Here is a 24,543-nt window from a genome sequence, read left to right as displayed (position 1 = left end):
TGTAGAATCTCTTTTTGTGGTAGCAAAAAGACTGGAAACAAAATAGTCACCTGTCATAAAGAGAGAGCTGAAAGGAAATTAGAGACAAATCCAACCCACTCATTTTACATATGAGGAAAATGAGTCACAGAGTAGTTAACTGACTTGCCTACTCTGTGCCAGGCACTATGCTAAGGGCTGGGATACAAAAAGAGGCAAAAGACAGTTCCTGCCCTTAAGAAGCTCATAGCTTAATGGGGGAGACAAGCAAATAAGTACAGACAAGCTGTGTATAGGATAAATAGGAAAAGGAGTTGGGAAAGGTTTCCTGTAAAAGCTAGGACTGGAAGGAAGTCAGGGAAGCCAATAGAGAAAATGCCTGGAGCCAAGAGATGTAGTGTCTTTGCTGATGGAATAAAAAGGAGGCCAGTGTCACTGGATCAAAGAGTATGTGGTAGGGAATAACTGTAAGAAGACTGGAAGGGTATGCGCTTGGGGGTGGGAGGTGGAAGGGAGGAGGTTATGAAAAACTCTGAACATCAAACATACAGCTACTCACACAACTAGCATCTGAAGTTGGGTTTGAACCCAGGTCTTCCTAACTCCAAAACCAGCATTCAGTTGGTTGAGGTCTAAAAAAAAAAATTTATATTTGAATGTCTTAGAATATTATTGTGCTATAAGAAATGAAAAATATAAGGAATTCAGAGAAACGTAGGAAGGCTTGTATAAACCAATTCAAAATGAAGTAAGCATAACCGGAGCAATATACACCATGACTATAATGTTGTATGGGAAAATAACACGAATGGGCAACAGAACTCTAAGTAATTGTGATTAATGACAATGTTGCTTCTCCAAAACAGACAATGAAACACACTTTTCTCTCCTGTCAGCAGAGAAGTGAGGAAATGTTAGTTGGAAATAATTGCATATTGCTGTCAGGGGTAGTTACTGTGTTGGTTGATTTACTTAATTGCTTTTCTTTTTTACAAGGGAAGAGTCAGTATGGGGAGAATCTCCTGGGAAGTAACTGAGATGTAAAACCAAAAGGCATCGATGAAACTTCAAAAAATTTGGGGGTGAATTAATGATGAGTTACAAGGCTAATAATAATATTAATACCTAGTTTTGCAATATAGTACTTTAAGGTTTTACAAAGTATTTAATAAATATTTCATTTTATCTTCACCACCGTGGGGAGGTAGGTGGTATTATTATTATTCCCATTTTAAAAATGAAGAAATTAAGGTAGACAGAGATTAAGTGACTTTTGCCCAGAATCACACAGCTAGTATGTGAGGCAGGATTTGAACTCTGGTCTTCCTGACTCCAGGTCTAGAGATCTATAATGTACCACCTAGCTGCCTAGGTGATATGAAAACCATCTGACCAAAGGGATAGTGGTAGAAAATAGAGTCCCATAAGCACTATTGGGAAGAAAGAAGAAAAGGAAGAATCAGCATTGGATTGTCTCTAGTAGACCTTTACAAACATAGTCATGAATTCTGTTACGAGAAGAGCACTATGAGAGGAGGCAAGTATGGTGGATTGGACAGACTGCTTAACTTGGAGGAAGGAAAACCTGCTCATGACTCCTGGCTCTGCCTCTTACTAAAAGTTGTATAACCTTGAGCAAGTCACCTAACCTGAGCCTCAGAATCTGCATCTGTAAAATGGGGAGGGTAACAGTGAAGCTACTTAATTTATCACAGGGTGATTTTAAACCAAATTAGACAATATTTGTAAAGTGTTTCATAATCACAGAATGTTGGCTAATGTGAGCTGATATTCTACTAGACTGTGAGTAACTACGATACTTTACAGAGGTGAGTGGGTGGAAAAGCGGATAGGACACTGGGCCTGGAGTGAGGAAGATCTGGGTTCAAATGTGGCCCCAGACACTTACTAGCTATGTGACCCTGGACTTAACCAATTAATCCTGTAGTTTTCTCAGCTGTAAATGAAGATGATAATAGCACCTCCTCCTGGAATTGTAAGGATCAAATTATATGCACTTAGCAGAGTGCCTGGCACACAGTAGGTGCTTAAATATCTATTCCCTCCCCCGTCCCCTTTAACTATATAGCTCTTAAGGTGCCTATTAGTATATTATGAATAGTAAAAGTCTGCTGAATTAGTGACTGAATATACGACCCCTTTAAATATGGAAAGAAGTAGATACAAAAGCACAGTTGTACTATGAAATGTCTATCACAGTATTGTAGAGGACTTTTAGCAAGTCATGTCAAGTTTTCACATGGAGAGAGAGAGAGAGAGAGAGAGAGAGAGAGAGAGAGAGAGAGAGAGAGAGAGTGTCCCTAGGAATATATCCCTTCAGTTTTCCCTCCATAGCAGTTAGAATGAGGAGTTGTATTTATGGTCCCAAGCTGGGACTTATCATGCAGTGCTGGAGGCCTGGCAGATTGATTTGAGCAGGAAATTGGGGTACCTTACTTTATAACATTTCATAAACTTTGTTTAAACAAGTGTAAACAAAAAACAGGATTTTGCAATAAAAACTATTTTTATGGAAGCCAAACAAAGACTCACATGACCTTGTGCCCAACCCTTAGAAAAGCAGAGGAACTAACTGGTTTGTTCACCAACCCCAGAAGGCTTTAAATTAACGTCAAAGACAGGCATCTTGCCAGAGAACAGAGACACATTCCAGCCCCTACATGTTTATATCTTCCTGGTGCCATACTCCGCCCCCTAACACTTGATCAGAAACAAAAGGCTGACTTAACCCATTCCTATTTTCTATATCTTCTTCCTCAGCTGCTTCTCCTTACTCAAAGACATAGAGTAAGTTTCTGATTTCTGCTGTACTACTCTATTTTGTGACAAGTTAGCATTAAAATAATCTCTTTGAGCCTAAGAAATTACAATTACTGGAATTTAAGTTTTGGAAGTAGCACATTATTAGTATGATTAAGGCTGTATCTGCCTCAGCCTATAACAAACATCAAAATGACTACAATTCTGTGAGGAACTTATGATGGATTTTTGGCATCATCTAAACAAAACCAGAAGCAGAAAGTTTGATCTTTTTCTATTTTCAACCACTTGTTGACATAACCTATATTCTTTTAACAAGGATCTCAGAAATCAGCTTTGAATGAAATAAAATAATTGAAAGTCACTGAAGTTCTTAGCTGAATTAAGATACCCAATAATGTCAATTTGGCACTTTTGAGGAGTCCAGATCTATGATTTAGTGTGCAAAGGGAACTCCCCAGTATGAAAACGCCCTCCATTGTTGGCAAGTTAACAACTTGTTTGTAATTTAGTCTTAGGGAGTGCCTAGCGTCTCTGTTGATCATTTTCTCCTCCTGGATATTCTCTCCTCTCTATATTTTTAGGACACTGCTCCCATCCACCTGACTACTTTTTCTTAGTCTCTTTTGCTGCTTCTTCATCCATGGCATGACCAAAAATTGTGGATGTCCTCCAAAGTTTCATTTGTCAGGAAGACTCATCTTCCTAAATTCAAATCTGGCCTTAGACACTTACGTGCTCCGTAATCCTAGGCTAGTCATTTTACCCTATTTGCCTCAGTTTCCTTATCTGTAAAATGAGCTGCAGAAGGAAATGGCAAACCACTCCAGCATCTTTGCCAAGAAAACCCCAGATGGGGTCACGAAGAGCCGGACACAACTGAACAACAACAATCTCCCTAATGATCTCACCTCCCATCAGTCTAATTATCATCTTCTAGCAGATGACTCCAAGCTCTACGTATCCAGTTCTAGTCTCTCTCCTGAGCTTGGGTGCACATCACCAAATGCCTTTTAGATATCTCAAACTAGATGTCCCTTGGGTACCTCAAACTCAATGTGTACAAATCAAGACTCATCTTTCCCAAAAAACCCTCTCCTCTTTTGAATTTTCCAATTATTAATGAAAGCACTACTATCTTCTGAATAAATTATTTAATTTGAAAAGGCTACAAGCCAAAACTAAAGTGGAGGGAGGGTTGGTATATGATTTTTTGTTTGCAGAATTCATCCACCGAGGCTAAGATGCAACAAAGTATGGACTGATGCCCTGATGCTTGTGCTAATTTTGGCCTAATAATTAACACCAAGAAAACACAGGCTCGCCACCAGCCAGCACAATACCATCCACACATGGAACCATCAGTTACAGCAAATGGAAAATTTTTTTAATACTGTGGATATGTTCACTTACCTTGGCAGTATACTTTCCAGGGATGTACACATAGATGATGAGGTTTTTGCGTGCATTGCCAGAGCTAGCTCAGTGTTTGGGAGGCTCCAAAGGAAAGCGTGGGAGAGAAGAGGTATTAGATGGCTTACCAAAATGAAGGCCTACAGAGCCATCGTGCTGACCTCATTGTTGTATACCTGTGAAACCTGGACAGTATACAAGTACCATGCCAGTAAAATGAATTGCTCCCATTTGAAATGTAATGTCTTAGGAAGATTCTGAAGATCACCTGGCAAGATAAGGTGCCAGACACTGAGGTCCTTTCTTGAGCTAAACTGCCAAGCATGCAAACTCTGCTGCAAAGGCCAATCTGATGGACAGCCATGTTGTTCAAATGCCAACTATACTTTTGCCTGAAAGACTATTTTACAGATAACTCACCCATGGAGGTCAGAAGAAGCAACACAAAGATACTCTTAAGGTCTCTTTGAAGAACTTTGGCATCAATTGCATGACATGACATGGTAAAGGACCACCCAGCATGGCAGGTCCCCATCAAAGAAGGCACCATGCTGTATGAGCAAAGCAGAATTGTAGTAGCTCAAAAGAATAGTAAGATACACAAATTTAGAGACATCTCCATTCCAAATGTTCTTATGGACTATTTGTGCCCAACCTGTGATAGAGCCTTCTGAGCTCATATTGATCCCCCAAATTCTGTGGCCCAAGTTATTGTGAAAGGGCCAAATCTGCTTAGCTATAGCTCCTGCACCACTGTGGCAAAAAATTCTAATCATAAGCAGATCTAATCACTAGCACTGACCTGTGCTAGTTGGTTCGATCAAGAAAGGAGTGGCACAGCTGAGAAGCCCACATTAATAAGCAGAGCTACATAATGGAACCCTCCTACCTTATAACCTCAGCCTACAAGCACTATGAAAAATAAATTAAAAATAAAACACCCTGTCCAAGGCTATGACTCTAACTCTTGACTCTTGGGAAAGAACTCACTTCTCCCAGAATTGGAAGGAAATGGGAAGAAAAACCAAGAGCTGCATGAAGTAAGTCAGTAGAGCCCAGAAATCTAGCCACAGCTTAACTTTGGAATAAGTTCAAGCTCAATATCCTCACAGTGGAAGGGACCAGAAAAATAAGTAGCTGGAAACCATGGAGATAAGGGACTGGATCACAAATCTGTAGATAGGCAGACCCCACTGTCCTAGGCCTAGGTAGAGCAGGTACTTGACCTGCAGCCCAGCTGCTTTGTGGACAGTGCACTGCTGCTTAATGGTCAACTGATTGGTGGTACCCCAAGGCTGGACTCGAGTCCATTCATCTAAGTATATAGCCACTGGTGCCATTTGTACTGAGTCAGTATTCAATGTAGTCATAATTATAAACAATCACAGATTCCAGAGAGAGTTAGTGACACCGTCATGCGGGGAGGAAAGAGCAGAACTAGGATTTGAGCATGACTCCTCTCAAAAAATAAATAGCCTGGCAGTTTTCAGCAGTGAAATATGGGCCCAAAAAGCCCAAACCTAACAGTGAGAATTCTAGGACTGAGTAAGAAGAAATGAAGCTTTTAAAAAAATGAAACAGCTATTTCTGCAAACTGAGTAGAAACAATGGCCAGGGGAGGGGAGAGGAAAGAATGGATGACAGAGATGTTATTGAAGTAGCATTAATAAGATTTGGCAATTGATTGTATATTTGAAGTGCAAGAAGAGTAAGGAATCTGAGACTGAAAAGCAAAGTAACTACATGGACTGTGGGAAGTTTGGAAAAGGGATGGGGTTAGGGTAGGGGTAAGGAGGAAATAATGAGTTCTGTTTTGGATGTGTTGAGATGCCTACAGGACCTCCACTTTAAAGAGGTCAATAGGCAGCTGGTGATGCGTAACTAAATCTCAGGAGAGAGACCCAGGTAGGATATATAGATCTGGAAGTCATCTGCATAATTGAACCCATGGGAGCTGATAAGGTCACCGAGGGAGAGTATGTGAAAGCAGAAGAGAAGACAAGGATACCTTGATTCCTTGCCATACTATTCAGAATTGCTGGGAAAATGTGTTATTAAATCTTAAAAGACACATTTGCAGAAAATCAAGTTGGTTACAGAATAGGAAAACAGAATGTGACTTCAGAAAATACAGCCAAACACAGGATCTGATATATGTCATGAAGCAAATAAGTAGAAATAAGCTTGGTTATTATGGTAGAGAGTATCACATATGCTTAATAAACATGTGTTCATGATAGATAATAATAAGACAACTGGAAGATACTAAAAACAGAAGAATGGTGGAGATAGATTCATAAAAAGCGACCCACTCATTTTGGTGGTACAAAAGTTATACCGCTTATTTTGTAGTTATGCAGAAACAAGCATTTTAGGATCCACTGGGTTTTCAATAAATATTGAAAGTATATTCAATTGCCAATTATTTTTCATTTCATAAAGGGATCAAAAATAAGAAAATGATGAAATATTTAATCAGTGAAAATAAGATATACTTTTCCAAATTTTCTAAATAATTAAAAATAAGTTTTAATAATTCAAAACAAATTTTAAATAGATGTGTTAATCTTCATTTTGATCGCATTTAAGCTCAATCAGGGAAATTCATAGATTTAATATACTGACAAAATCAAAAATATGATAAAATCAATGTTCATATTTTTCAATGATCCCTTTAAGATGACATGATGAAATTTTTTTCTTGCACCTGTGTGCAGAATTCCATATTATAGCAACTTCTACTGATGCAGATTGGCAACTCATCTGTAATTTCTAATCTTAGAATTTCCCTAGAATGCTAGAGGTTAAATAAATTGTCCATGGTTACACAGCTAAGTATGTGTCAGAAGCAGGACTTGAACCCAAGATTTGGATCCCCAAGGATGGCCTACTGTGGTACCCCCAAAGCTGCCTTTCAGCCTTGGTGGTTCCAAAAAAACCAAATCCCCAAATACCAAAATATTATAGTATTTATTGAGTACCTAAATATGTACCCAGCACTGTACATTATACTATATGCTATAAACTACAATGTCCTATAGAAACTATAAAAAATGTGTGAGATAATGGTCCCTGATCTAGAAGAATTTACATTTTAGTTGAGAAGAAAAGATAAATTTACAAAAATTACCTAGGTACAGTATACAATATAGTACATAAATTTAATGAAAGTGATTCCATGGATTTTATGTTCAAGGTTGCTATGCCCCCACCCCAGAGCAGAATTTCAGGAAAAAAATCTCTGAAACAAAACTTAGGTATTAGACTCACCAAAATAAAAAAGGATTTAAGGATTTACCCTTCTAGAAAAATTGTACCATGTACAAAGTAGATCTCATGTACAGGACAGCTAATGATTTCCACTATTGCAAAAGAAAGGCTTAAAACACAAAAAGTTCCCAAGTGCACATTAACAAATACTTAAAACACAAAACAATAGCCCATCTCATCAACTATACACTCTTGAGGGATTAAAGAGGATTTCATTCATTTCAATCTACATTGTCTGAAAAACTCACAAAGTCCAAATCTTCTGGACAGCCGGGCACAGCTCTTTAGTCCATTTAGACTCACAAAGATCCGGTCAGTGATCCTCTCTTCCTCTTGGAATCAGTGTAATTGCAGAAAGCTCTTCCCATTAGTCAGCCACTCAGGAACCCAGGAACTAGCCATCAAGGCTGGAAATAACCATCTCCCAGATGGATCTTCAGTAACCTGTGCTCAGGAAATCACAAACCAGAAGAGGTAGTCAATGACTCGAGATCCCCTCTCACGCTCACCTAGGCAAGCTCACATTATGCTGTTATGTTTCCGTAGCTTTTGTTGTGTGTGGGGGGGGGGAAGTGAGGAGAGGAGAATTCCCACAGAGAGAGTCTTAAGCATTCTGCTCAAAAGAGATGGAAGGAGACAGAACATTTCTCTGTCTCAACCTACTGACAGGGGAAAGCTCCAAATACAAAGTGCTTTGCAAACTTTAAAATGCTATATAAATCCTAGCTATTCAGACTTCATCCCCAATGAAGCTAAGTAGCCAATCTTCTTTGACCCAAACTCTAATGATGGGGCCCAGTGTAGTGATGGTAACCCCATAAAGCATGCTCTTTTGACTGTATGAGAATAGAAACACACACAATAGCCTCTTATTTAGGGACAGGTCCTTCATTTTGCTGAGATGAGGTTGCAACTCCTTACTGGTCCCTGTGAAGGCAGAATTCATGTCCCGTTGAATCACCCCTGCTATCCCCAACGCTAATTGTGTTGTATAGTCTATAAGATGTGGGCTCTGGTAGATTCAGCCAAGATTCATGGAAGAGGTGACTGAAAAATGGAAGAAGTAGGGGAGGGGTAGGGAGAGGAATGAAGTACAACACAAGCAATGGAATGTAGGTAAAAAAGAGCTTGGTTTGTGGGTGGGCAGTTAAAAAACCTGACCTTATTGGATTCGAGAGTTTGCATAGGAAGTAGTGAAAGATAAGACGTGAAAGATAAGTAAGAAGGGTCCAGTTGATAGACAATTGACAGGGCAGCTAGGTGGCAAAGTATAGATCTAGGAGCCTGAAATCAGGAATATTCATCTTCGTGAGTTCAAATCTGGCCTCGCTTATTAGCTGTGTGACCCTGGGCAAGTAAGTCACTTAACCCTGTTTGCCTCGGTCCCCTCATCTGTTAAATGAGTTGGAGAAGAAAATAGGAAACTACTCTAGTATCTTTAACAAACCCTAAATGGGGTCACAAAGAGTTGGACATGACTGAACAGTTGATGGAGATCTTTAAATGTCAGGCTGGTCAATTTATACTTGATCCATTAGCGAACAGGTTCCTAAGTAAAGAAGTAATGTAAATTATTTAAGCAATATTTTAGGAAGACAGTGTGTGTGGAATGGATTGGAACTAAAAGGCTGTTACAACATTCCAGGAGTAAGATGGTGAAGGCCCAGACTAAGGTGATGATAGTGGTAAAGAAAAAAAAAAATCTGAAAGCCATTGTGAATAAGGAAGAATTTAAAGGACTTAAAAACTGAATATTAGAGAAGCAGGAGAGGAAGAGGGAGAAGGAATGGGGAAATGACTGCAAGGTGTTGAGCCTCGGTATTAAAAAGGTGGTGCCGTTAACCAGGGTGAGGAAGAAGCAGCAAGCTAACCTTGGTAGAATGAGTATGGGAGAATAAAGGGCTTACTCTTAGATATGTTGAGAATCTGAAGTGAAATAAAGTACCCTAGAATATGGATTCTTAACATGGGGTACATTGATCTACAAGGGGCATGTAGACAGATTTCAAGTTGTTTATAAATTTGGATAGGGAAAAAATAATGTATCTTAATTTTCACCAACCCCTAACTGAAATTTAGCATTTTTTTTCAATTATTTAAATATTATTCTCAGACTAGTTTCCAAATGCTTCAACAAACTAACAAAGGAATCTATGCCACTGCAAGCAAACACACACATTAAGAACCCCTGCTCTAGGAGCATGACTGAGAAAATACAATTGAATATTGGCCAGAAAAAAGACGTTGGTTACATTAGAGAGTAATTTCAGTGGAATGATGGAAGGAAGAATCTCAGTTGCAAGTGTCCACAGAGCACTATGGTTGGGACATGAATTCACCAGATACCGATCATTTTCTTCAAAAATTTGACTGAGAAAAAAGTAATAGCATTCTGATTGTAAACTGTTTTTTGTTTGTTTGAAGACTAAGAACGAACACTGATACATGCCTTAATGAAGAAGAAAGGGAGCTAGTGGAGTCAAAGAGTGTGAAGATGCTAGAAAGGGAGGATTAAAGGCTCTTCAGGAAGCAGTAAAATAAAGATCAGGCACAAGGTATAAGGACTTGCTTCAGTTGGGAAACAGAAAAACTTCTTTTCCTCTGAAATTTCAAGGAAGTGTAAATATAATTAGGGTGAAGAAAGATGTCAAGGGAAGTTCTCAATTTATGGTCTCAATTTTGCATATAAGTCAAAATCAACTTTAAGTGGAAATAAGAAATTGGAGAGTTGGGAAGGGTACAAAGGTGTGCTGGAGCCAGCTCCAACCAGCTGGTAAGAACTGACTGCTAAACTTTCAGTGCAAGGATCACATACATCTCAGAAATCAATAAATAATCCAAATCAGGGTTTGATTTATTATTTTGTTGATTGTCTAGATTTAAAACAGCAGTTAATGCAAAGTAAACTTGTTAAATGTGTTGTGCATACAGTTTTGTTTTTCTCCAGAGAGCCTGTTGTTAAACATTTGCAGCTGGAACAGAAGAGTTCTGGAGCAAATTCCCCTCTAGGAAATGAGCCAGGAAGTAGATGAGCAATAAATATAGGTAGTAAATGGCCTGAAACCAGTTGTAGCCTGAAACCAGTTGTAGTTTGATTAACACAAGCAGAAGTTCAGTGGAGAAAGAACTAAGAATTTATTTTTTTAGTGCTTTAGTATCACTACATTTCATCAGAGAAAGAGTGAAAACAACCCTGACGCGTTCCAGAGGTCCTCCCATCCGCCAGCTTCTCTTCAGTTCCCTTCTCTTTTTTTTCTTTTCATGGCTCTTTAGGATTGCGACTTGAAAGGGAACTTGCTTAGTACAACCCCCTTAATTTTAAAGATGAGGAAACTTGAGCTAAGAGGCAAAGTGATGTGCTGAGGTCACATAGTAAATGGCAAAAGCAGGATTCAAGCTCAGGTCTTCTTATTTCTAGTAAAGTACTGTTTCAACCCTGATGGAGTAATGAATGAATGAATAAGGATTAGCCCAGAAAGGCTGGAGGAAGGAAAGTAAAAACAATAGGCCAGTTTAACTGGATGGGTGGGGAGTGGGGGGAGCCAACAGTAAAGTATATGAAGACTGAAAAAGGTCAGTCATTCTGTCAATTAATACTTAGTAAGCATCTACTATGTACCAGGCAGTCAGCTAAATTCTAGGGGTACAAAAGACAGTCTTCAAAATCCAATGAGAGAGACAACAAGCAAACTAGTATGTACAAAGGAGCTATATACAGGATACACAGGAAATAAGTGAGAGAAGGTACTAGAATTAAAAGGAGTTGGAAGAGACTGGAGGGAGGCTGACCCACCAACAGGCTACCGCAGTAGTCCAAGCATGAAGTAAAGAGGGCTTCCACCAGGGTAAGGGCAGTGTCAGGGGAGAGAAGAGAACACATTTGAGAAATGTTGCAAAGATAAAATCGGCAGGCCTTGGCACCAGATTGACTGTGGAGTAAAAAGGGGCCAGTCTGTGAAAAGCTTTAAATACCCACAGGGAGTTTTCATTTGAATTTAGGGAGCCTACTGAGCAGGGGTGGTAGGGGATTGTGGTCAGACCCAGAAAATTCCTTTAGCAGCAGGCTGGAGGAGGAAGGCCGGTGGTGAGAGACTTAACTAGACCAAACAGGCTCCTGCAATAGTGGGGGGTGGGGGAACGGGGGTGGAGGAGAGATGACAGAAGATTTGCACGAGGGTGGCAGCTGTGGGTGGAGGGTGGGTGTCGGGTGCCAGAGATGGTACAAAAGTAGAAAAGGCAAGATTTGGCAGCCGATTGGCTCTTCGGGGTGAGGGAGAGTGAGGAGTCCGGAATGACGCTAAAGCTGAGGACCTGGGTGACTGGAGTGACAGCGGTACTCAGACAGCGATAGGGACCTTTGGGAGCCAACAGCATTTATGCGGTGCCCATTGTGTGCTAGGAACTTCGCTAAACACTGGAAACACAGAAAGAAAAAGAGTCCCCGTCCTCAAGGAGCTTACATTCTAAAGAGGGAAGGCAAGCCAGAAAGGGAAATTGAAAGGGAGGGGGAGGGGGGTCAAGGTACCTGTCTAGGGGACTTAGGGAGATGTTGCAGCCCGGAGAAGAATGAAAGAAAGGAGAAGGTGTGGGAGGAAAGATAGTTGTGTTCTGCATAGGCTGAGTTCGACATGCTTAGGGGGCATCCAGTTCAGCTCCAGTTACTGGACAAGTAGGCAGAACGACCGTATCCCGGGGATGGAGGAGGGGAAGTTTTCCCACTCTGCGGCGTCGTCGCCCCCCTCCCCCAACTGCATCCCTGGACTCTGGAGCTACGGCATCCGGAGCGCGGAGGTGCAGGAGGTGCCTACTGAGGGGCGGGGCCTCCCCGGAGCCGTGGCCTCGTTTCCATGACAACCTCCCCTGCGACCTCAAACTGAAAAAGCAAGCGAACGAGCATGGCGGCTCACTCTGGGGACCAGAATAACTTCACGTTCAGGTTCCTTTCTCAAAGAACCTTCCAGTCCCTCAGCAACTCCGACACTGTCCAGCGCCTACGGAAGTGGTGAGGGGCAGACGGACCGGGCGCGGGGAGGGAGGACGGCCGCCTCGGGACGCCGGAGCACGGGGGCGCGGGGCGGGGGCTGACCGAGGACCGACGATCAACGACTCACCCCGCGGTCTCGTGTCTCGCCTCTGCCCCAGGTCCATGCAAGGCAGACTCTGCGCGCAGACGTTCGGCTTTGACGAGAACTTCCAGGCCTACCGCAAAGATGATTTCTTTATGGTAAAGGCCGCCTCGGACCCTCAGGAATCAAGTAGCCGAAGCTCCGCGTTCGGGTCACGTGCTTTCTCTCACCCGTGGGGGGCGGGGGACAGCCCTTTAGTGTGAGGTTGAGGAGAAAAGAAAAAAAAAACCACCACTGGCATCTTCAAATGAAGAGCTCCTAACTTATCACTGTCGTTTGTGAACGTTTCAAGAAATGAAATTCTCCCGGTTCCCTAATGGAAATGTGGTAGCTACGTTACCTCCAGGGTGCCGTCTAGAAAACGCTCCCCCCCCCCCCAAAAGAAACCCCTTACTAGCAACGACTTGTCTTTGGTTCATTCACCCCCAGACGAAAAAAGTGCAGAACTGACAACTCGGGGGACCTCTTCGGCACTCAAATAGTCTAGCGTTAACCGGGTTAGTCCTTCCACAAAAGCGCCCTCTCGGAGCCTTCTCCGCAGCCTTTTGAAATGCAGATAGACTTGGGAAAGGGCCAGGCCCTCTAGCTTCTTCTGCTAGCAATTATCAGCTAACGGCCCACAGAGGTTCAATTCAATTCTGGTTCCACAAGTGGCATCATTAAGGGAACCCTGAATGGGTGTATTGGGGTTGTTAGGTTAAAGGGAGGAATCCTGATAAGGGAAGTAGGGGGACACCACAGAAATCTCAGAGCTGATTCACCATACGGGGGGGCTAGGACTAGCCCCCAAGCGTGCCACTCAAAACCTACCCAGCATACCGGGGTTTTGTTTGGGGGGGGCGGGGTGGCATGATTGCCTTTGGTTTCCGGCCTCAGTGACAATCAGCAGCCTTTAGTTGGGTGTAAGTGGTCTGGCTCCTTGAGAGGCTGTATAGGGACTGTATTTTGTGTCTGTCATCCTAGAGCATCTAGCGCAGTGCGGATAACGGGCATTCAAAAAGTGAATGAATCAAGATTGTGAAAGGGGGTGAGGAAAGAACAGAAGAGAAATAAAGAGAAAAGATAATAGGACAGATGATGAATGGTGGTAGAGGGCTCCCGACAGCTTCTGTAAGCGTCTGTCTTTAAGGAATGTGGCCTGCCGGTTCAGAGACCTCAGAATTCTAATATTGCCTGTCCAACGCTGTTCTCAGTCTGGCTCTGTCAAACGTGCTTAAGTATTTCATCAGTGTAGATTTAGAAGTCTGTCAATAAGCATGTATACAAACTTATATATAATAAAGTATATATGTATACATATATATAAACTTGATTAAAAATATTTAGTGACCATCTATCTACATGTTATAACATGTATGACACAGTGTCAGGGATTATAGAATTTGGAAGAAGAATAAGTTGCATCGGGGCTGCTGCCAACAAGATGCTTGTTGATGAGACTTTCATGACAGAAATAATTACAAAGAATTCTTTGTCTTCCTCCTCTCAGACTGTAATGATTTTTTAAAAATATTTTTAGATATCAATATATACCAGAATTCTATACATTCAAATGAGTGCATAGCCACAACTGTTACTCAGATTTGAAGGAGGTGGTAAGGATGCAGAATTCTTCCTCTGGAATTGCCTTTAAAATTTAAAAGCACAATTTAAAATTGCACAAAATTGCACAATTTAAAAGCCATACCAGAAAATCAGCTTCATGATACTGTGGTCTCAATGGATTTTTGTTTTCTAATTTAAAATTTTATTATACACCTTATTTGTGAGACATAGCTCTGAACTACTTGTGGTTTTTTCCAAAAGTCAAGTCCAGCCTCAAAAGACTGTATATCAAGACTTATTCCAAAAACAAAGGAATTTCAAAAATGTTTTTAGCCATAGAATCTTGTACTTGGGAAAAACATTGGAAAGCCTCTAGTCCAAATCTCATTTCACACATCAGGAAACTGAGGCCCAAGAGAAGCTAAAAGATTTTTCTAGGTGTGTATATATATATATATATATATATATATATATATACACACACACACACATACACATATATATGTATACATACATATACATACACATATACATATATATGTATACACATACACACATTTATATATACATATATGTGTGTATGTATGTATAGCTGGTAATTAGCAAAGCAACAGCTCGGACCCATATTCCCTGACTTCTGTTCCAGTGCTCCACTATACCAAAAAATGGTATTGTTGAAGTTATGTACTAACTTCTAAGTTATATACTAACTTCTAACTTAGGCTTCTAAGATGACTCCTTTGAAGTATATTAAAACTCATTTGGATGTTTGAGTTCTGGTATGTTTACTTAAAACCTTCCATATTAATTTATAGTTATAATCTGCAGCCACATTTCTTTCCCAATCTCTAAATTTAACAAAACACTAGGTACAATTAAGATTTGTGAATTTTCTCTTCAAAATTCCCCATTAACACCCAATAGACCAGTAACTTCCATATACTGGTAGACACAGTTAACCACCAAACCATTTACCTCAGCTTATATTGTTAAGAAAAAGTATTTTTATATTTTATTTTTTGTTCCAGTGTTATTCTAAACAATGAAGAGAAAAAAGTTTACCCTTTTTTAACCACATTGCACTTCAGAATATAGTAACATATTGTTTCCTTTACAAGTTCTGTGGAATAATGTTATCGCCGTAATATTAGAAACTTTCACCAGAATACAAGGAGCAATTAGAGTAGTAGAACTGCTTCTAGGTTTTTTTTCTGCAAGAAAAAAGAGTTTATCGATTTTAACATGTTCCAAGTGATGTAAGCAGCCTTTTCCACCTTTTGCAAATCTGGAAACTGATTGAGTCATGTCCCAAAATTCAGTGTCAAGGATACCTACTTAGGTGAGTAGTGCCTTCTACCTAAACTCTTCTAATTTGAATTTACTCACCACTACCACCACCACTTTATATTATCAAAAGCAAATACATGTAAATCTCAATTTGAACCTCGATAATTTGGAATTTCTGATTATTTGATCAGTTCCCAGAACAAGCCCTCTGCTAGGATTAGGAGATAAAATGACAAAAACAAAAGTTTCTGACTTGAAGGACCATACATTACATTTGTGGCAAAGTGTCTACAGCTAAGCATGATATAAGGTAAATTAAGGGAGTAAAGAGAACTAAGTGGGGTAGGGATCAGGGAAAACATCACACAGAAGTCACATCTGCACTAAAATTTAAGGCTATATGTTGAAGTTTAGCTTTGCGCTATCTATTTTTTTAAAAGATGTGCTTTGCAATTAGTATCATAAGAGAACTGTTTTCAGATAGTTTTTGAAAGAATCATTTTATATACAAATATGGCATTTTCATCAAATATAATTCTTATCTAATTATTAAATCCGAAAGAACCTATCATTGGAATATACTTGTTAGCTTTTTTCATGGTACTGCATATTTATAAAATTAATAAAACTTTAATTCTTTGAAAAATTTATCAGACTTTTCACTAATATACACAGACCTTCCTCTTTCGTTTTTGAAAGAGATTTTTAATCTGGTTCTTTCATGAAAATTTTTAATAGTTCACATGGAAAAGTCAATTACTGTAATTATATTAGAAATTAGGCTTCTGTTATTAGTAACAAAATGCTTAACTTTTTCTCTTATTTTATATTTTAGGCTTTTTTTAGAGACCCAAATGTTATTTCGGATTTGAAATTACTTTCAGATTCTTCTGGACGATGGATTAATTTAGGTAAACAACCGGAATTTAGTATTAATATTTTCTTATGACTATTTTCCAATTTTTCTGAGGAGAAAATTTTACTTGTTGTGAATAAAAGCAACAATATAAATGTAAATGTTTGCCTTGGTGAAATAACTAACATATCAATCTGCTAGAGAGCTAATATGGTATAATGGGTAGAGTCAATAAGGCCTGAGTTCAGTTCTGGTTTCTCACACATACCAGCTGTGTACACACACCCCACATACCATCACACATACCCCTTCCCCATCTTTCTAAGACTCTTAGTTACATTAGTACATCAGTAAAGGGAGTTTCCATGCTGGGAGTTTCCTACACTAATGAAATCTCATGTCCAGCCAAACCAATGCTGCTAAAGATCTTGCCTTGCTGTTTCCACAATCTGGCTAGCAGCTGCTGTGGGGGTATAAGATCCACCAACAGCCAGTACCCAGAAAGCTGCCAGCACGCTGCGAAAGCACAGGTTCTTTTGATCTGCCTTAATAAGGAAAGCAAGGTTAAAGGGGTTGACAAGCTTACTTTAATTCAGCATACAAATATCAGTCACTTAGTTCAGGGGAGAAGGCCAGCACCCTGAACTTCAGAGCAACATACAACAGATTATAAACATCAACAAACAGACCCAATACAATTCATAGTTACCAACATCTAGGTTCAGCCTGGGAGCTCAGAACAAGGGCTGGCCCAGAGTCACACGCCACCACTGTTGTAGGGAGGAGCTCCAAGGAAGAGGAGGCCAACCCCTGGTTTTGTATCGTGGCATGCAACTCACCCACGTGACCTAGAATCTTCACAAAGAGGCGACTTAAACCCACGTGGTCTAAGAGGCTCTGCTCTCCCTGGAGTTAGCCCCACCTTGGGCCCCACCTTAGTTGCCAATCCACACCCACTAAGGTTTTACACCTAATAGGGGTTTGGGCCTGGGGCTTAGCACCTAGTAAGGCTCAACGAAATACACTAAATTACTCAAAGGGAACAAAAGCCAAACTATTCAAGGGCACTTGGTTGAACTAAGTGCTAAGGAGCCCATTTTGCTTACCAACACACTTGCTTTACTTAAAAGTAAGTAAAATCTAGCAATCAACTGTCACTGTTGTTACCTTCAGAAAACTGAAGGTGCTAGCTATCCATGTACCTGAACAGGAAAAAGATCATAGAATTTACAGCTGAAAAGTATCTTAAGAAATCATGCTACCCTAGAGCAATATTTTTTCCTCCTTTCCTTATTTGATTAGATTAATAATAGCAGATTACTGTGGGTGGGGGGAGAGGGGTTTGCATCATCAGAAATGCAGCCTGGGTTTTCCAACTCAAAAAAACCTTCTACTGTATAGGGACTAATAAGGAAATTTATTGCACTTGGACCACAGACATCTCTCTCTCCATTCTGCCCCAGGCAATTACCTGGGGTTCTCATTACCTTGTAGACTTTAAATCCTATCTCCTTCTCACTTCCATCACATTTTCCTCCTGGCTTCTAAGTTTCAGTGTCACCTAGGCTCTCTCTTTATCTCTCCTCTTTATACTCTTTTAGTATACTCTTTAGGGTTCATACATCACTTATATGCAAATAACTTTGTCTCCTGAAAGTTAGGTGAAATAGTGGATACAGTATGGAAAACAGAATCAGGAATACCTGAATTCAAATCTGGCCTCATATACTTACTAGCTTTGTGATCTTGGGCAAGTCACTTAACTTCTGCCTGCCACATCTATAAAATGGGAATGATACTAGCACCTCCCCTGCAGGGTAGTTATGAGGATACAATGATGTAGTCCTTCTAAAGCTCTTTGCATACCATAAAGGGCCGTGTAAATAAATGCTGCTTCTTGTTTTCATTGTTATAGTCGTTATATCCAGCCATAGAATTATAGTGTCTTTGGGTTGGAAAGCACCTCAGAAGCAACCTAGCACAGTCTTTACCGGAACCAGGATCCTCACTACAACAACATATGGTCATCCAGCTTTTGCTTGAAGACATCTAGTGAAGGGAGAAATCACTATGTCTTTTTTGGATAGCTCTCATTCTTAGAAAGCTTTTCCTTTTAATCATTTCCTGAACAAACTAGTGGTGTGTTGGTAAATGTTTAACAATTGGCTGTCTGAAAGAAAAAAATACTCGACATACTTTTATGTTTAATCAGCATTTATTAACACTTTCTCCATCATTTTGAGGTGTAAATGCTCACATTGAAAATTTAACCATCAAGCCAGCTCCAGCATACTCCTATCAATAAAAGAAACTTTATGACTAACAGCAATGATTTCACTTACAAGCAAACCTGGGTGGAATATTACCTAATAGTAAGAGTAGCTGTGAACAATTTTATTATTATAACGGGGTGGGGGAAGGGGGGGTGCTGACCTGTGATTTTATTGATGTAGAAAGCTTCTAGGATGCAAATTCCCTCTACCAATACTTATCAGCAACTCTGCAACTTACAGTCTTAAGGTACTGAAAGTTTAAGTAACTTGCCCATAGTCATATAACTGATAGATGTCATAAGCAGAACTTGAACCTATGTTTTCTTCTCAAAACCCAGTTACCGAACATAAAAACCAATAATTGTTCATAATCACCACTCAAAACAAATTCTAAGGAATTGAAGATGAGGGTGTATGTCACGGTTCAAAGTAATCTTGAAGTTGTTAATTCTCTTCTCGGTGGTTGTTCTTTTACATGTTTGGACTTGAAAAATATATTGCTCATCATATTTCAGTATTTCAAAAGATACGTGTTTACAGCGTCATAAGTCCTCCCTCCACTGATAAAAATTACAACTCATTTTTCTTATAATCACCTCCTAACTTATTTAACTACCTCTGATTTCTTCACTTCATTATTCACACAGTTGTCCAAATAATTTTCCTAGTACTCAGTTATAGCTGTATCATTATCTATTTAAATACCTTTAGTGGCTTCCTGTTCCCTAGAGTATATAGTAGAAACTACTTAAAGTGTAAGTATTTAAGCCTTCTACAATCCTGGATCCAACTTACCTTTTCGTTTGTTGCACGTTTCTCCTTGACTTGCTTTATATTTCAGCCAGACTGGACTACTAGCTGTACTTCAATCTCATCCTGCCATCCATCTTTCAGCATTCATATAAGCCATTGCCACTTACCTTGGAATGGACTCTACCACCACCCCTCTTTCTTCCTATTAAAATCCTTTTCTTCCTGCAAGACTAGTTCAAGTTGTTTAACCTATTATGCCTCCCCTGATTGCCCAGCTGGAAGTGTTCTGTTTCCTTCTATTTTCTAGTACACTCTCCAGTTGTCTTGTATGCCCTTATGAAACTACGCTTCCTGTTGTACTTAATCTGTCTCCATATCACAACCTACCTAGAAGATTATAAACTCTTTGAGTTGAGGGACCTTGTCATCTTTGTGCCACCAGTGTCTAGCAAATTAGAATGTCTTAATAAACATTTGTTGAATTGAATTCATTGTTGCTACATATGTCTAGGCATAGTGACAGAAGTAAAGTGTCTCTGCCTTCTCTTCTTTAACATTGAGATAAATAAAGATAATACCACTTATAGAGTGATAATCAGGTAATTTGTTATACTGTAGTCAGGGAAGTAAATATGATTTTCAATAAGATTGTTATTTCTGAAGGTTGAGTAAAGAGAGGCCCAGCATCTAGAACATGTGAGGTTTTACTCCTGTAGTACTCCATCCTGGTAAGCCCACATCTAGGATATCCTGTTCAATTCTGGAAGTTCCCACATTTTTTGGAAGGACCTTGATAAGCTGGAGATTGTCCAGAAGAGTACACAGGTGGTAAAGGGCCTTGAAATCATGCCATATGAGGATTAGTTGAAGAAACTTGTGATATTTAAACTGGAGAAGAGAATATTTGGAGAGAAGATGGAGTGGGGGGAGATGAGGGAGAGTTTGTGGTTAAGTAGTTCAAGAACTGTTTCCTTAAAGAAAGGTTAGACTTTTGTTTGGTCCCAGAGAGCAAAACTAGGAGGGCTGGGTGGAAATTTCATCAAAGATTTAGGTTTGGTATAGTTTTCCTAACAATTAGAGCTGTGCCATAGTGGAATGGGCTGCCTCAGGTGGCAGAGGGTTACCCCTCTTTGGAAGGTCTTCAAACAAAAGCTCAATGTTAAGTATGTTGGAGATGAAATTCTTTTTCAGCGATGGGTTTAACTCTGAGGTCCCCTTCCAATTCTGAGATTCTTTGATTCTGTTTGTAATAGTAGAGTCTTAAGTGAAAATCATTTATTAAAACATGAAATAAAAACAAACTTACCGATATTTCATATTTTTATATTCAGTATTTCAATACTTCTATAATTCTGTGAGCTCATCAGGGAGGGAATTTCCTCCAGTGCTGCAGATCTCAGACCATCCATACTTTTCTTATCCTGTGAAACTACTGTTTATGTTCTCCCATAAATCCTCTAAGGGGACCTTCTAAACATGCTTGAGGCATTTTATTGTCTTTGTACAAAGACTTTAAAAAAACTCCAAGAAAATACTCATTAGTCTCTCTTGCTTTGAGGTTCAATCGATACAGATTTATCACCAAATTGTGATATTATGGTAGCTTTTATCTACTGACCTCCCTGACGCTCTCCTCCTTTCTTTAATTAGTTCAGCACCTGACTTAGTCTCTCTTCTCCCTAGTTCCTGCCCTCTTACTAAGGAGACTTCAGCATACATACTGACACCCTAAATTCCAAGTTCCTCAACATATCTCTCATGACTATGCCTCCACCCCACCTGAGCTATACACAGAGATGGTCATACCTTTCATCCAACAATCACCCACAAGTGTTCCATTTGTAGGTTCCTGAACTCTGAAATTCCTTTATCTGATTGTAAAGTTACCATTCCACCTTTCTCTCTGCCTTGCAACCCTTCCACCAATTATTTTTCCCCAGGCCATCTCCCTTGCACTGGCTACACTCTCCTCCCTTCCCCATTTGACTTGTTGATGAACCAATATAATTTTAGCCTATACTCTTTTCCCAAGTCACTTGTCCCCTTATCCTGTTGCCAGACTCATCATGCCAAGCCTCAGCCTTGGATTACTGCTGCTTCCCTTCTATTTATGTGCCACAGAACAAAGCTAGAGAAAATCACAAATCTGTGCTGATGGTTTCCACTACAAATTTGTTAAAGAATCCCAACTAAGCCATCACCATTGCAAGTTAGTCCTTTTACAATTTTCAGATGTAAAATATCTTAAAGGTAATTCCTTTTACTCCTCCATAATCAATTCACTAATGTTCTCACCACAGCTGTTTTCCCAAATCTTTTCATCCCTCCTCAAATCTCCCATGACTCCTCGCTTCCTCCATACTCTTAGCTAAGAATCTTGCCTTTCACTGAAAAAAAATGAGGCATTTACTGAGAGCTCCCTCTTCTCCCCTTATTTCATATCTTTCAGATGCCTTCAGTTAATATCTCCGCTTCTCTCTGGCTTGAAAAGGTGGTCCTCCTTGCCAAGGCAAGCCCCATACCTTGATCCTATTCCCACTTGTCTTCTTTAGCAGATTGCCCCCACTTTTATCTCCACTCCCATTGATCTTCGATCTCTCCCTGTCTATTGTTTGCTTCCCTGCTGCCTGCAAACATACCTGTGTCCCCCACATTCTCAAAAAAACGTTTGATACATTCATTCCCCCATAGATAGCATCCAATATCTGTCCTCCCTTTCTCGGTGTTGTAACAATCTGCTAGCAGCTGCTGTAGGGGTGTAAGACCCGCCAACAACCAGCACACAGAGTGCTGCCAGCACAGGTTCTTTGATCTGCTTTACTAAGGGAAGTAACATTAAGGGGTTAACATTCTCAGTTTAATTGAACATTATAAATATCATTTACTTAGTTCAGTAGAAAAATCCAGCACCCTGAACTTCAGAGCAAATACAAACAAAAATTATAGAGACAATATAAGCAGATCAACATTTCTGTCTAACCAAATCACAATGTACATAGTTACCAGAGTTTAACAAAGTCCCAACATCCAGGTTTACAAGCTGGAGGGCTCTCACCTACAGCTGTCCAGAGTCTCCACATCAATGTGCCTCCAAGAGTGAGAGCCCCTAGCAAATAGCTCTGTTCTCTCTTTTTATAGTCTTTGGACATCATCAGACATCATCTGAGCGACCAGAATTTAGGTGCCTACTATTGGCTCTGGTCTTAGCAATTCCTCTCAGAACCCTGAGGGCTTCATGCCCACATAGGCTTAGCACCTAGTAGATAGGGGTTTGGGCCTGGGGTTCAGCACCTAGTAAGACTCAGTCAAAGACACCCAACTTAATTGATATTACATTTGGCTAAACCAATAAGCCCTCCTACAATTAGTATAGCCACTTCCTTTCCTCTCACTCACTACTTAAGTCTCTGCTAGCAGGCTTACAACCTCATCAGTCAATAGAAACTGCACACTCCAGAAATACCCAATGATCTCTTAATTGCCAAATCTTGTTGCCTTTTCTCAGTCCTCATCCTTCCTGACCTCTCTGCAGCCTTTGATACTGCTGAGTACTCTCTTCTCCTTGATCTTGTCTTCTGTCTGGATTTTCACGACATTGCTCTTTCCTGATTTATTCCTTCTATCTGTCTGATCATTTCTCAGTCTCCATTACTGGATCTTCTAGGTCATATTTTCTAATGTGGGAGTCTCCCAAAGCTCAGTCCTGGGCCCTCTTCTCCATATTGTAACAATAATGCTGCTTGCTGCTACTGTGGCTGTTTAAGACCAACAACACCAGCACACAGAAGGGCTGCCAGCACAGATTCTTTGATCTGATTTTCTAAGGAAAGCAACTTTAAGGGGTTAATAATCTCACTTTAATTAAACATACGTATATCATTCACTTAGTTTGGGGGGAAAAGTCAGCACTCTGAACTTTAGAGCAAATGAAAACAAATCACAAACAGAAATTATATAAACAGAGCAAACAACACAAATAAACAGGCTTCTAGCTGTCTGTCCAAGGCTGTACATACATAGTTACCACAGAGAGAGAGAAGCACCAAACATCTGGGCTTTCAGAGTGAGGGGGCTTCTTAACGGCTACCCAGAATCTCCACACCAACACTCTTCCAATGAGTAAGCCCCCCAAAGCACAAGGCCAACCTCAGAGCTCTAATACTCTGTTCAGGGCCCTGAGGGCTCAGAGCCTACTTAGCAAAAAGAGCTGGGACCTGGGCTTTCTTGTTTCTTAAGCAGGTCATCAAAGACTCTTGATTCAATCAAAGACTCCCAATTGAAACAAAGGCACTTGATTGCCCCAGTGCTGAGAAGCACTCCAAAACAAAGGACAACAAAAAGTCTCACTTTGCTTGCTTGCCCCCTACACATATATACTGTTTCACTTAGTGATCTCATAAGAGATGATTCAATTATGTTTGAATTCAATCATTCTTAATTAATCACTTATGATTCTCAGATCTATTTATCCAGCCACAACCTCTGTATTGCCCTCCAGTCTCATATCTCTGGCTATGGACATCTCAAACTAGATGTCCTATAGACACCTTAAACTCAGCATGTCCAAAACCGAACTCATCATTTTTCCCTCAAGCCCTACCCTCTTCCACTTTTTTCTATTACAGTCAGAGCCACCACTATCCTCCCTGTCACTCAAACTTTCTTTCTCTCTCTCTCTCTCTCTCTCTCTCTCTCTCTCTCTCTCATATCTAATCCACTGTCCAGTCCTGTTAATGATATCTTTGAAAAATTACCTTTCTTTTCCCTGACACTGCCACCACCCTGGTGAAGGGCCTTTTTAGCTCATGGCTGGACTATCACAGTAGCAGCATTACTGGTATTCCTCCCTTTTGTGGACCAGAACTGAATTAAAGTAGCAGTAATAATAATAATAGTTAACATTTATAGAGTGCTTTAAGGTTTGCAAAATACTTTGCAAATATCACATTTTGTCCTCGCAACAATGTGGGGAAGTATGTGCTATTATTATCCCCATCTTACAAATGAGGGAACTGAAGGAGACAAGTGTTAAGGGATTTGCCTAGTGTCATACAGTTAGTAATTTGTCAAGTTGGATTTGAACTCAGGTCTTCCTGATTCCAGGTCCAGCGCTCTACCCACGCAATGCTTCTGTAGGGGTGATAAAAGGGTATAATTCCATCATAGTCACCCTTTCTCCTAATTGCCACTAGTATATATGAAGTAAATTTTTGGTGGTAGTAGCATAGCAAGGAATTTATTTCTAGCCCCATCTCATTTG

At 40.1% G+C, this 24,543-nt stretch overlaps 1 protein-coding gene across 1 annotated transcript in view; it reads left to right on the top strand.

Moving 5' to 3' along the window:
- Positions 1 to 12,313: 12,313 nt before the first annotated feature.
- Positions 12,314 to 24,543, top strand: part of CFAP300 (cilia and flagella associated protein 300) — a 31,445-nt gene continuing 19,215 nt past the window's right edge. The window contains exons 1-3 of the mRNA XM_036746778.1: positions 12,314 to 12,445; positions 12,586 to 12,667; positions 16,237 to 16,312. Of these exons, the coding sequence (XP_036602673.1) occupies positions 12,339 to 12,445; positions 12,586 to 12,667; positions 16,237 to 16,312 (265 nt within the window). The 5' untranslated portion in view covers positions 12,314 to 12,338. The remainder of the gene's footprint in view (positions 12,446 to 12,585; positions 12,668 to 16,236; positions 16,313 to 24,543) is intronic.

This window comes from Trichosurus vulpecula, chromosome 2, assembly GCF_011100635.1.
Source record: "Trichosurus vulpecula isolate mTriVul1 chromosome 2, mTriVul1.pri, whole genome shotgun sequence".
Taxonomy (NCBI): domain Eukaryota; kingdom Metazoa; phylum Chordata; class Mammalia; order Diprotodontia; family Phalangeridae; genus Trichosurus; species Trichosurus vulpecula.
The sequence above is the reverse complement of the archived record's forward strand: the minus strand, read 5'-3'. Positions and strand labels throughout refer to the sequence as shown.